The sequence below is a fragment of the Oreochromis aureus genome, linkage group 1, assembly GCF_013358895.1.
Source record: "Oreochromis aureus strain Israel breed Guangdong linkage group 1, ZZ_aureus, whole genome shotgun sequence".
Taxonomy (NCBI): Eukaryota; Metazoa; Chordata; class Actinopteri; order Cichliformes; family Cichlidae; genus Oreochromis; species Oreochromis aureus.
The window spans coordinates 16,085,719-16,098,988 of record NC_052942.1 but is presented as its reverse complement, the minus strand read 5'-3'; the positions used below and the strand labels follow the sequence as shown (position 1 = coordinate 16,098,988).

The following is a 13,270-nucleotide window of genomic DNA, read 5'->3' as shown; positions in this document are numbered from 1 at the left end:
TTCATTTTACAAAACATATTTAATATCATTTTACAGAAGAAACTGACATAAAACATATCAGTGTGTTTGGCTCTCAGGAGCAGCTTTATACACATTCTAGTTAACTTTACAAAAAGCTATGCTGTTAAACAGCATATGAGAGTTAGCTATAAAATAACAAACGTGTCCTCACGCAGGTCAAAGCAGCATTAGTCTAATTTTTTACCATTAGATAACCTGTCTTATCCAACAGTAAATAAGATGGTTTATTCATTTAGATGCCAAAAGACTAAGAGCTGATCTTTTGCTGCTTACAAAGCTAATATGATTTATACGTCATATGTAAGTAGCCATCAACTCTCATCCAATTTACAGACATTGAAAAGCTTTACCACTTAGTGACAGATTATCTCCGATCATTGCTCCATTCAGACGCGATGGTGTTCAGCTGAGCTTCAAACCTGCTCTTCAATCCATACGTTTGCCCCCCAGTTTTGTCTTACTGTTCCATTACAGCACAGAACGTTTTTAGGTATCAAGGTGTCAAGCACGTAGATCTACTTTCTGAAGCGCTTGAACAGTGGATGAACGCTCTTGCTCGCTGCAAGGGCTTTGCTGCTTCTGCTCTGATATTCCATGTAGATGGTGTCATCTGCTCCGGACATGGAGCTCATGGTGCCGGTTCGCCTTGAGAACTGATCAGGAAACAGAGAGAAAGAAGAAGTGAGAGTAATGAAATGTACAAAATATGCAAGTTACCACCAGCAGGGTTGGGGAGCACAGAGTAACTCATGACATAGTGCAAAAAAAAAAAAAAAAAAGAAAATTAAAAAGATATTATAGTACAGCAAATCGGTGACCATTAAAGCATTACAATAGAAAACAATACTTGTTTAGGGAAGAGGGGGTGGTGAACTTTCATTAACCTTCATTTGGTAGGCACATAAGGAGTGATTTAGAAGTGACTCTGCAGTGTCAATATTTTGTTGACCCTCCAAACATCCTTTCTCTACAAATGTCTTAACAGCTGGTGAAAGTCCTCACCTGAGGTCGTGCGCCCACCTCCCCTGCCACCACCTCCTCCTCGGCATCCATGTCAGAAGCAGCGAGGACCTTCTGAAGCAGCTGCTGTTGCTCATCTCTGGTGGAGAACATCAAGTCCTCTTCCTCCATACCTGCCAACTTTGTGATTACCTATCACAGAGGAGGAAGATCACCACTTAGAAATCCTATTTGCACATGAACAAGAATGAAAGGTGTCTCATGAATGAAATAAACATCATTAACACGGGTGGGGGGGGTGTAATAACAGTTAAGGGACTGATTTTCAACTTTACTGTGAACCTTTCAGCTGCTGTAAGACTTTGCAGGCATTTTTCTTATCCAAATACAGTTCATTGAATGTGCCTCTAAAGCCAGAGAAGTTGTCTTTTCTTTCTTTGTTTTGTCCCTGTAAACAAACCTACTCTTGACTGCTCCCAGAATTGCTTTAAGGTCTTGGTTTTCAGTGTGTGTCTTGGAATTCTTCTCACAACATACACTACCAGACAGACAGGAAACAATGAAACCAAATTCTTTAAAATATGTAACATCAGGCTCAAACTTGTTTGGGCAAATTATAATCGAAAACTGCTACTATGAAAAAACAAAATGAAACTGGGACATTCAGATTTTGTTCCAAAAGTCAAAAATCTTCTTATAAGTGTAACTCTACTATAGTCAAATGAGATTTTTCACAATACACATAACCCAGTCAGATAGCAGTTTACATCCATTTTGTTCAGACTAAACCATGATATCATGATTTTGTCTCCTTAAATTGGATAAGCAGGAGAAAATAGATGGATAAGGGGATATTTGTGCCAAAGTTTGTCAAAATGGTCAAAATATGATCCACGAAATGTTTAGCAAATGTGTTTTCTGGCGCCACACAAATTATGTTAACCACAAAATTCTAATGAATTGTTACGGGAAACTTAAAAATTTCTTTGAGATGTTCAAGAGACAGGGATGGACATACTCTAATGGACCCTCTCACAATCGGGTGGCTTTTGTTTTGTCAGGCACAGCAGCTTTTTAGAAAACATCATGATTCATTCAATGATTATATATTTTTTAGCCGCCATTTATGAATGCCCTTCCCCATAAACCCCAGGTCTTTGAAGGCCATGGCTTAAGAGGATAGAGAAGAGTGATCACTGAAGAAGGTTTTAGTAGGTTAAGTCTTTCATTGAGATGGGTAAAATCAAATTACAGGGACTTAACCACTTAACTACTTATTCGTGAGAGCTGTAGTTTTGAATATGCTTGGTCAAAGAATTCAAATTGATATCACGTTATGGAAATAAAATCCAAAGCTTAATATATTTCAGAAACAGCTGCACTCACTAGATTCAGGAATCGGGTTTTTAAAATTTAAGTGAAATAAACATTTACCAGCTGTGAGCGCTCATCCTCGCTGTAAACTATCTTTCAAGCTATAACAGTAAACTTCAACAGGTATGGATCATGACCTCCATGAAAAAAAATGTGCACTATGACCATGGTATAATTAATGATGCACAAATCATATGAGACCGTGTTGAGAAGTTAACAGCACACCTTAAAGCTGTATCCCTGGTCCACGAGAAACCTCTGCCTCTTGGTGGAGTAAGCCATTTCCTGGGTATCCTGGGAGACTAGTGAATAGAAGTATGCATTGTACTCCTCTGCCACCATTCCTAAAAGGGCAGACAGGGACACTGAAATAAGTGATTTTGCTCACAGACACCGGAAGACAAAACGGTTAGATCAGCAAACAGACCTTTTTTGGCTCTTAAGACTCTCCCAAGCCTCTGGGCCTCCTGTCTGCGTGATCCACCATGGGACGAGATCTGGATCAGCACATTGGCTTCTGGCAAGTCAAACGAAGTGTCTCCAACCTGCAGAAGAATTCGCAAACATGCAATATCACCACTCTGTCACAGTACCAGCATGCATTTACTGTGTAATAAAAGGCAAAATCAAAGTGAGATTTCTCTCACACAAAGACCAAATGCAATGTGAATTATGTGTCAAAATACTTTTTGTAGCTATTGTTCATACATATCAGATGGAGAGAAGATTACTGATTATTGCCTTACTCAGGTAATTACTTCCAAATATTTATACGATTGGTTTTAAAAATTGGCAAAATGTTTCGAAAAACCGATTTTCTAATTTTTTCAATTTTTCTATGAGCCATGTGCTCGCAGAAAGACAGTTAATCCCCTGAAGCTCAAGCACACTTGGCTTATGCAGCAGGACTATAATTCCAAACACACGAGCAGGTCCACCTCTGAGTGGGTCAAACAAACAAAAAAACAAAATGAAGATTTTAAAGTGGCCTAGTCAAAATCCAAACCGGAATCCGATTGAGATGCTTTGGCAAGACCTTAAACAGGCCATTCATACTCAAAAACCCTCCAGTGTGACTGAATTAAAACAATTCTGCAAAGAAGAGTGGGACAAAATCCTCCATGTGAAATACTCATTGCCAGTTATCGCCAATGCTTAATTGCAAGTTTTGGTGCCAAGGGTGGCACAACCAGTTATTAGGTTTAGGGGGTAATTACCTTGCCCTGTTTAAAAAAGTAAGATAGTTTTCCTTCCTTTAATAAATGAAATCATAATTCAAAAACTTCAAAAAGTCAAGTAACTTTTATCTGATATTAAAATTTGCTTGATAATCTGAAACATGTAAGAAACCAGGAAGGGGGCCAATGCTTTTGCACAGCCCTGTAGACTGACTGGTTTACCTTTGAGATGAAAATGGTGTTGATCTTGGGGTTGTGTTTGAAGTTCTGTAAAATCTGCATTCGCTCCCCCTGAGAGGTCGGACCGTAGATGTAAGGCCTTGGGGAGAAAGTGAAAATTTGTTAAACAATTACAACCTGAAACACAGAAGGAGCTTCTCTTTTTGCCAGTAACTTACTTGTTGAGACGAATGGCATATTCCTTCAAGGCAAACACGTTATCAGCAAACACAATGATTTTGTCATTCCGTCGCTCATGGAAGCGAATGAGAAACTGGCAAGCACGGAACTTATTGGGATTCATCGTGTAAAGCAGGATCCGCTTCTTCGTCTTGATAGCAACGTACTCTCTGTAAAACTCCGGAGACATCGGGCACCACACCTGAAGAACAGACATGCCGGTCATATTGACGATGATACTCAAAGCATACTGTAACATGAATACAGTTAAAAGGCTTTACTTTTACATGTGAAGCTGCCTTAAAACATTTTGTTTTGAATTTGACAAGTGCAGGATTCAGTGCACGCTAATCAACAGTGACATCTGACATCACTCAATGTGCAGGGGAATAGATTGGCAAATTTGCACATCTTAAGCACATCATAAAGCTGCAATATAATTAAATACGAAAAAGACACTGTTGTTACCATCTTAAATTGAACTTTACCAGAAATAATAGTTTTATTAGTTTGTATGATGAAATGATTTATTCATTACTTTAGATTTTATTGCTTTATTAGTTACATAATGATAATTAAAATGAATTTTGAATTACATCGGCCAGTTCTAAAAGATCATCAGTGTAAGCCTTCTGACACGAGACCAGAACCACAATGTATATGTCCATAACATCGTATTACGGATTCATCTATAAAGTGTACGCAGAAAAAAAAAGCTGTTTATTTATTACATCTATTTTATAATCTAATATCTTATTTCTATTGTTATATTGCAAGACTCACCTCTGCACACTGGACTTTAGCAATGTAGCCATTGTTCTGCAGTTCCATCCAGTTGGCCTCGTATAGCTTAGGCCCAATTAGGAAATTGAGGTCCACAATCTTATCATCCTCTCTGACCAATGTGGCAGTGAGCCCAAGTTTGCAATGGGCCTGGACTATAGTCAGGACACGACGAAACATCCTTGCTACAGGCAAAGAAAGTTTTAAGTTAGGATGGAGACTAATCGCACCAAAATATTCTGTCTGGTTCACTGCATGTAAAAGAAATACTAATAAATATACGGATATATTTAGGATAACACAAAAAACAAAAACAACTCACCAGGGATAGTGTGAACTTCATCCAGTATGATGAGTCCCCACTCTTGGCTCCGCATCCACTCCATGACCCTTTCAGCTTCCCAGGACCGCTTGGTGGTGTGACCCAGCATAGAGTAGGTGCTGATGGCCACAGAGCAACCAATAGGCTTGTCCTTCGCATCAGAAGTGAAGCGGCAGATCTGAGAGTCGTCAATAGTGGACCACATCTTGAACTGGGACTTCCACTGCTCCACAGATACAGAGGAATTACCCAGCACCAAGCAGCGTTTGCGCACCGTGCAGGCCGCTGTCACCCCGACCAGGGATTTACCCGCTCCTGTAAAACAAAGATAGGATAAACATTATTGAGACACACGAGTGTCTTACACATAGGTTTGATGATATTAAAAGATAGTCTGAAGTGTCTTTTAGAGTATACTACAACACTGGAATTAAAATTAACGTCTTTATATATATTATACTAAACATTGTCCTTTATGACAACAGTAAATCCACTGTCTCACCACATGGCAGCACAATGACTCCTGAGCGGGCGCGACCGTTTCCAAACATTTTGCGCAGACTCTTTTCCTGATAGGGCCTCAACACAGCCGTGGGCTTAAGGTCTATGTTGATGTCGGGGTTGACTGTGTCATTGCGGAAGTCGTACTCTGCCAGGAGGGGGTACTCCAGCTGAATACAACGCTTCTGCAGCTCTTCAATCATCTCCTGCACCACAATAAAAAAAGAACAGAGTAGAGTTTAGTGTGGGGATTTAAAATATTTCATTGGCTTTTTAAAGAAATGATCTTACTTTGTTAAAATGAAGTCATGAAACATAAGCTATTATTGATCAAGGGAAAAGCAGTTCCCAAACTTCGCCTTGTTTTATAACCTAATGATTGACTTACTTCTGATGATTTGGGGACCAATAGCAAAAATTAAAACACCAACACTGTTGCAAGAAAATAAGTTTAAATCTGTATGTTTAAAAGCTTTAAATATGTGCCGGCAATAATATTAAGTATGTGGCAGTGTTACAGGAAAAGAAAATAATCAGGTGTGTACCTGGCGAATTTCAAAGGACACCGTCTGAGTCTCCTCTTCCTCCTCTTCTTCTTTATCCATCTGCTCATAGTAGCTGAAGATGTCCTCAGGGACCTGCTGGGTTGAGGTTTCCCCATCGCTGGGCTGCTGTGAGCTGGAAGTGCCTTCTTTTTCTTGAACAGACTTAGAAATCTGTCAGAAAGAGGAACTTAAATTCAAATATGTGATTGATCAGAGAAACATATGATTATAAAAAGACAGTCTTTTTTATTAGTGCTATTTTACACATTAGTTTGAGCTTAAAAAAAATGTTCATTTGCACACCGCTGACTTGCTGTGGATGACTTCAGTAATGAGCTCAGCATCGGTTCCATCTGCAGCACGGAGACGACATTCACGGATCACGTTGTCTTGCAGAAGTCGCTGGATCACATCAGGGAAGGCACTCTCAACAAAATACCTGAGCGTGGATTGCAATCGGAGCTTATGAAAAGTGCTAAGAGTGCTACTGATGCAAAGCGTGAAGAAACCATTTTTAAAATTACCTATTGTGCTTGAGCACCAGCTTGACTTTGCCGTAGCTCACTGTGCAGAGCTGAGAAGAAGAGAGAGATCAGATTTGCAAATCACGACAAAAAACAGTGCTTTCAGCAATCTTCAGCCTTCGGCAATATTCCTCAAAACACCAAATACTCCCAGTCAGACCTTTATGAACTGCACGATTCCATCAGGTACAGATGTCTTGCTGAGCTTCTGCAGGTACTCCACAATATCAGAGGTCTGGAGCCCCACACTGACAGCTGCATATAAGGAGTAGGCAGTTAGCTTGTACTCATGGATATGGTTAGGTCTGCATACTGGCTCTGCAATGGCCACCAAGAAATCCTGGGCATATTTATACACTGGAGAAAAAGCTTCCAGAAAGATGTGTCCATCTGGAGCCTGCAGGAGAGAAAGGAAACCGAAAAAACAAGATAAGAGAGAACTACAAAGATACATCTCGCACATAAAAGTGGAAGGACACCAAAGCTTTTTAATTTCAGGGTTCGTACGCTTTTTTCAGGGTCAAATTCAAGCACTTTTTAAGCACTTTCAAGGTCCCTTTTTAAGCTTTTCCAGCACACAGTTGCAGCAACTGTGACGTTCACTAGTAGAACTGACACACAAAACAAAACGACTACACTACACACTAACTACACAAGAAAACACACTAACTTGAGACTCCAAACATGATAAACATCACAAATCTCTCACGTATCAAAACTCTCTCTCTCTTTTTCGCTCACTCGCTCTTCCTCTCTTCCCAACAACCAAATACCACATGTTGCCGTATCATTTTTGATTGGTCGACATGGTACATTTTTCCACCAATAGGGAAGGAGTGTTTTTCTTTTTCACTCACAAGCAAAGCGTGTTTGCTAGCGCTCTCCATAAAAAACGCCATTTTACCGTTTCTTCCCGGAGTAAACGCCACTGTTTTATTCAGAAACCCCCCCCAAAAAACATCGGTTTTACGTGACCTATCAACACAATTTAAAAACTGGTATATAGCTTGAAGTCCGCACGTTAGACCCAAGTTGAAATGGAGGCTCTGGGTCCGTCGACCCCAGAGGGTTAATCAGAAAGCCTTAAGTTAGCTAGTTACCTATCGGGCTAATGTTTAAAGCTTTCACTTGAGTAAATTAACTCATATTACTGCTAAGTAATGTTAGCTAAGTTCACAGCATATTCCGTAATAGCGCTGCCATACTGCATCACACTCAGTGCATTTCAATCATTTCTCCAGTGAGTTTAATAGCTAGCAAAATAACCATAATTTAAAAAAATAGCATGTGTAACGTACACGTACTGGAAAATTATTTACTAGGACTCACCTATCATGCGACAGGAGAACGCAAACTCCGCCATTGTTGTTTTCCATCAAACACATTAAAACAGCAACCTACAGGTATGTTAGCGCACTCATCCCCGACTGTCCGAGGGAGGGGCGGGGTCACATATTGAAACAGACGCAAGGCAGCCCAGGCGGGGAAATTTTGCTTTTGCGTCTCATTTTATTTCTCTATCTGATAAGAAAACAATTCAATCAGATAGCTATTTATTGTGAATGAAATACAGTTACATTTTCAAGCACTTTTAAGCACCACATCTGAAATTCAAGCACTTTTCAAACCTTGAAAAGACGACATTAGAATTCAAGCATTTTCAAGGATTTCAAGCACCCGTACGAACCCTGTAATTTGAAGTGAGGAAATCAACAACCCAAGCACATCTTACCACCCAGAGCGGACGTGAGGAGTGATCATTTTTTAACAGCATCTGAGCACGGTAATCTTTGGCTCCATATTCATCTAGTTTTGTACTCGACTCGTCCACTTGTTTTCCTGCAGCAGCAGGTATGGCCTCTTGAGACTCGCTCCCCACCGCCTCTTCTTCATCATCTTCTTCCTCATAGAAACGCTTCTTGGACTTTTTCTCTGTTTCCCAGAAGATACAAATATGAGTATGCAACTATTCTTAGGCATAAAAAAAAGGTTCACAAACGATCAGGCTGAAATAGGGGTGAATGTAACGATATGATAACTGAGGCAGAAAGTGTGGCTGCAAACGTGCTAATGTACTAGCTTCTACATCCTTGATCTAATGGTCTTTATCTGGAACTGTTAACCTTTACAAAAGCACAGAATAATTACTGGAAATGTTCAGAGTCCAAGAAGAAATGTACAATGCTTCTTATCACTCAGTTAGCTAGCTTAATGGCTAATTATATAGATCAAAACACAGGATTAGCAACGTACCCCGATCTCCTTTATCCCTTTTACCCATTTTAGCCGCTTTTAAATGGGTAATAGCTCAAACTAAGCCCGATATGACAGCATAACAACCAAATATCCTCCCGAAATTCTAAGACAAATTGACCGGTGTGGGTATGGCTGCTGGTGTTGCGCGTCAAACTCCTGCAGAAAACACTTCCGGTTTGAAATGTCAAAATAAAATCCTCTTCGTACAGTTAAAAACAACATGCGAAATTAACTGTTTTTTAGATGATATGAAAGATTTTTTAATACGTATTCTGAGATTTCTTGATGTCTCCTTTTCTGTGTTTGTATGTGGTTTTTTTTGTTTTATTTTGTTTTGTTTGCAGAGATGTTACACAAAAAATACAATGTTGACTCAATATTGAACGACACAATTAAAAAACAATCTAGAAAAGTGTTTGATATCGAATAAATGACAGAAACGTTCATGTATTTCTGATTTATGTCCTCTCTAGGTTGATACCAATAAATTATTAATTTTTTTTTTTTTTTTTTTTTAAGCTAGCTACTCCGTGTTTACTTCCTCGTTCAAAGGTCAATCTGATTCTTACGGGTTTCATCAATCTGTTGGAAGGTATCTGTTTGGTCTAACCAGAAATTGCTGCAGCTACGTGACTGATTTATTAACCAGAGTTGAATATGTCGTGTGATAAGCTAATTGGACCCGCTTTACCGCCGACGTTTAGAAAGGAGAGCCCTGAAGACTATGATTATGAAGACGAATGTAAGTGAAGCTATATGTTTACCACTCGTTTGCTTTGACTCCTGCATTCGTAGTGTTGTTGTCCGATTGTTTTGTTTTTATTGCGGTCTTTAGTTTTTCTTCTTTAAACTCTGCAGTGGTTGGCCCTGCTTTACCTCCCGGTTATAAACGGGGAGAACCGTCGAGCTCCTCTGATGAGAGTGAGCAGGAGGTAGCGGTGAAAAGAGTCAAAACAGGACACGCTGGTGAAGACAGAGCCGCAGAGTAGGTTCCCTGCTGAATTACAGCTCAAATACAGGAAATGTGTCGATAAACAAAACACTGACATATGTCTTCTGAACAGGGTGAGCACAGAAGACGATGATGGTTTCTTTGGACCAGCTCTGCCGCCGGGATTTAAGAAACGTCCAAGTTCACCAGATGTGTAAGCAAATTTATCTTATAAATTAAATCCTATAAAGAAAAAAAAACTGAGTGGAATCAATAAGCTGAGGATCATTATGAAAACTGTAACTTTACTTTGTTTTCTCAGGCCGCCTGTGCTGGGACCAGCTCTACCTCCTGGGTTTCATAGAGCACAATATGAAGACAATGATGGTGAAGATGCAGACAGTTGTCCAGGGCCTGCCTTGCCTCCAGGCTACCAAGCCGAACCCTCCAGCAGCGAAGGAGAAGATGAGGATGTAATTGGACCTATGCCGGCCAACGGGCCGATTCAGGACACTATGGCTCAGGACATTGAGCGTAGAGCACAAAGGATGAAAGAGAAGCTGACAGGAGACGTAAGCCCTAATCCCAGACACTATACACTGTACAGTTCAATCAGCTTAATCCATGCATAAAAAGCCACAGAAAGACTAACTGTATTTTAAGGTGTTAGGATTTCTTCTTTCTCTGATCACCCTTTCAAAGTTTAGCTGGTTTGTTTTTTTTTTTCTTTGTGTGTGCATGTCAACAGGATGCTCCTGAGGTGCTGACCAGAGAAACATGGATGACTGAGCTCCCGCCAGAGCTGCAGCATATTGGCTTGGGGGCTCGAACTTTTAAGAAAAGGTCAGGTCCTGAAAAAGCTGACCGCTCAATTTGGACGGATACACCAGCAGACAGGGAGCGCAAAGCCAGGGTATTTAATGAAAACAGGTTTACTTTTTATTTGTTACATTTTTTCCCCTCTATCTCATTGGTCTGTTGGTCTTCGCCAATAGGAACGTCTTGAGGGAAAGAAGAAGGGTGAAGCAGAGAAAGACAGTGTCCCACATGTTTCTCACAAAGACTTGGAAATGGCAGAGAAAGTGTCTAAGTATAATGTAAGTGGTTGTACATCTCTTAAATGTTCCCGTTTAACACAGTGTGCATTTTTGTTCACATTAAGTTCAGGACTAAAATTTCTGTACATGTCACTAAATATTAGGAGTCTAAACGTGCTGAGTCTCTGATGAACCTTCACACAAAGAAGATGAAGGAGAAGGCAAAGGAGAAAGCTGACCAACCAGTCGAGAGGAGACCATTCGATCGTGACGCAGACCTGCAAGTGAACCGCTTTGATGAAGCACAGAAGCAGCGGCTGCTGAAGAAGTCTCAGGAACTGAACACACGGTTCTCCCACAGCAAGGAGCGAATGTTCCTCTAACACACTGAAAATGTCAAAAATGTGTAAAAATACATTTTCCTTTAGACTTCATAGAGTATGGTCTAACCTTTGTTGGTCTATGAAACTGGAGTTTAACACGATAGTTTGTGTAAATGACAGGATGCCATTGTTATAACAGATGTCTTAAAGTCATTCAATCTGTTATAAAACAGCAGCTATTTCAGCTTTTAGAGTTATAGAATAAATGAAAACAATTAAAATGTTCTTCCTGCAGAACGTCAGCTTATATTTTTAGAATGGACTGTGTTTGTACAGGTAACATCCAGATCAATTACATGTCTCTTGGTAAGTTTAGTTGCTATGAATGGTGTCAGCTCGAATGTCATTTTCAGTTTTGGTGTGCTGAAATTTTGTGTAAAACTCAGACTTTGTACTTAGGGATGGTAAAGGAGAGATGAGAAACAGTTTAGCCTAAGTGTTTATGTGTGGTCATAATTAAAATGGGGGATAGTGCAGTATAATACTGGGTTAGATAATGTTTTATTTAATGCCGTTATACAAATATCTCCAGTCTTTTTTGGACTACCTATTAAAGAGAGAAAAATACTTTCTCGTCAAGTTTAACTCGATTCAAAGTGCTTCATTTTTTTGGGCTCCTTAAACATTTTTCTGTGTTTTTTGTTTTGTTTGTTCTAAATGCAAAAAGTGAACATTTTAAACCTAACTGTCATTTTGGCATCTAGACATAAAAGGCTCAAATCCTTACATTAATGCACTCTACATCTGTGATTGAGTCCTTTTAAGCTTTTTCTGAAACTATAAAATATGTTGTACTGCTATTGCAACTTTAAACTGTATATTAAACTTGTGAACTTTTATAAACTACAAACTTTTACAAAAACACTTTCTTGGCATGTTGTTTTTTTTTGTTTGTTTGTTTGTTTGTTTTTCATTAACACGCCTATTTTTAGTAAGGAAGGTTTAAGTCATACGCTGTAGTGAAGGTTGTAAAAAATTGTGGCTCTTCAGAGTCACTATATATGCATATTTCATTTATGCATGTGTGTGGTGGTTGCATTGATTGAGATCCCAGTCATCCTTTTAAGATATCTCAAGCAGAATGCAGGCGTGTGGCTCGTTAAGGTACGTATACACTCTCTGTAATAACATTAGGTAATTGGATGTAAGGAGAACGACTAATTTAACCAGCTAAGGCTAATGTTGCTTTCAATTTGCTTCAGATGTCTGAGCTGAGAGTGACGTCACTGCTGAGTTGAGCGTGTTCCAGCATTAAAGTTCGAAAAGCATAAAAACAGGATTTGTGTGACTTCTTAGCAACCGCAAGGTTAAGCCATTCATGCATTACTATAGTGTTTGCATCTTGTGGTTCTACGGTGTCATATAACTTGACAGGTTCAAGGCCTATTAACTTCTCATTAGTGATCGTGATTGACTATAGCTGGTAGTTTCTCTTAACATATAAAGGATTTGTTTGACAGCACTTACTGGATTGACCAATACTCAGAATAATCAGACAGTCCAAGGAACTCTGTCAAGCTCCAAAGAGGACAATTGTACATTTACACAAGTAGGAACCATTTCTAAATACCTACAGATTCCAAGATCATCAGTTCAAAAGGCACACAGCTAGAGCATGCTCGGTGTCAATCAGCTCTCTGAAATTATTTCTCTGCCTTCTCTGATGTGGACCCAACTCTGCCAACATTAGCTCAAACTGCCTCATTGACATCCTGAAATAAGAAAGCAGTTGTGATGCAGCTTCAACTTCTGGATCAAACCATGAAAATCTCCCTGTTGCTGCCTTTTCATGAAAACTGGATGAACCAACAATCTCGGTTTCTTCCTTTTCTTGTTTAGAAACATCAGGACCACATCAGGAAACATCAGGAATTTTGTGTTGTCTCTTTGCAATGCGTTAGGTGTGTAATGGCCTTTTTTCGGATATGTAACCATGTTGCCAAGGTCTGGAAGAAAACTGTCACACTCATGTGAGCAGAAATTGGTTAGGATGCTCCATGGAGGAACCATGGAGCCACCAAGGCTCAAGGCTGCCACACCCTATCACATGCTTTCT

The 13,270-nt window shown here is 39.7% G+C and overlaps 2 protein-coding genes across 3 annotated transcripts; one reads left to right on the top strand and one right to left on the bottom strand.

Moving 5' to 3' along the window:
• On the bottom strand, window positions 1-9,043 carry ercc3 (excision repair cross-complementation group 3). Of its 2 annotated transcripts, XM_031728921.2 has the most exons (15): window positions 8,861-9,041; window positions 8,340-8,539; window positions 6,768-7,004; window positions 6,608-6,657; window positions 6,387-6,522; window positions 6,084-6,254; window positions 5,540-5,744; window positions 5,038-5,352; window positions 4,716-4,900; window positions 3,932-4,134; window positions 3,756-3,852; window positions 2,783-2,900; window positions 2,581-2,699; window positions 1,024-1,173; window positions 1-674 (listed from the first exon to the last, which is right to left on the bottom strand). In XM_031728921.2, the coding sequence occupies exons 1-15, from the start codon at window positions 8,886-8,888 to the stop codon at window positions 537-539; spliced, it is 2,352 nt and encodes a 783-aa protein (XP_031584781.1). In that variant the 5' UTR covers window positions 8,889-9,041; the 3' UTR covers window positions 1-536. The 2 variants fall into 2 exon arrangements, with proteins under 2 accessions (XP_031584781.1, XP_039465125.1); XM_039609191.1 differs by lacking the exon at window positions 1-674 and having other exon boundaries at window positions 1,037-1,173; window positions 2,581-2,701; window positions 2,784-2,900; window positions 8,861-9,043.
• Window positions 9,044-9,401: 358 nt separating this feature from the next.
• On the top strand, window positions 9,402-12,078 carry gpalpp1 (GPALPP motifs containing 1). Its single transcript, XM_031728920.2, has 7 exons — window positions 9,402-9,605; window positions 9,722-9,848; window positions 9,928-10,008; window positions 10,117-10,366; window positions 10,543-10,707; window positions 10,790-10,891; window positions 10,996-12,078. Exons 1-7 carry the CDS (start codon window positions 9,521-9,523, stop codon window positions 11,212-11,214), a joined length of 1,029 nt encoding a protein of 342 aa, XP_031584780.1. The 5' UTR covers window positions 9,402-9,520; the 3' UTR covers window positions 11,215-12,078.
• Window positions 12,079-13,270: the final 1,192 nt, after the last annotated feature.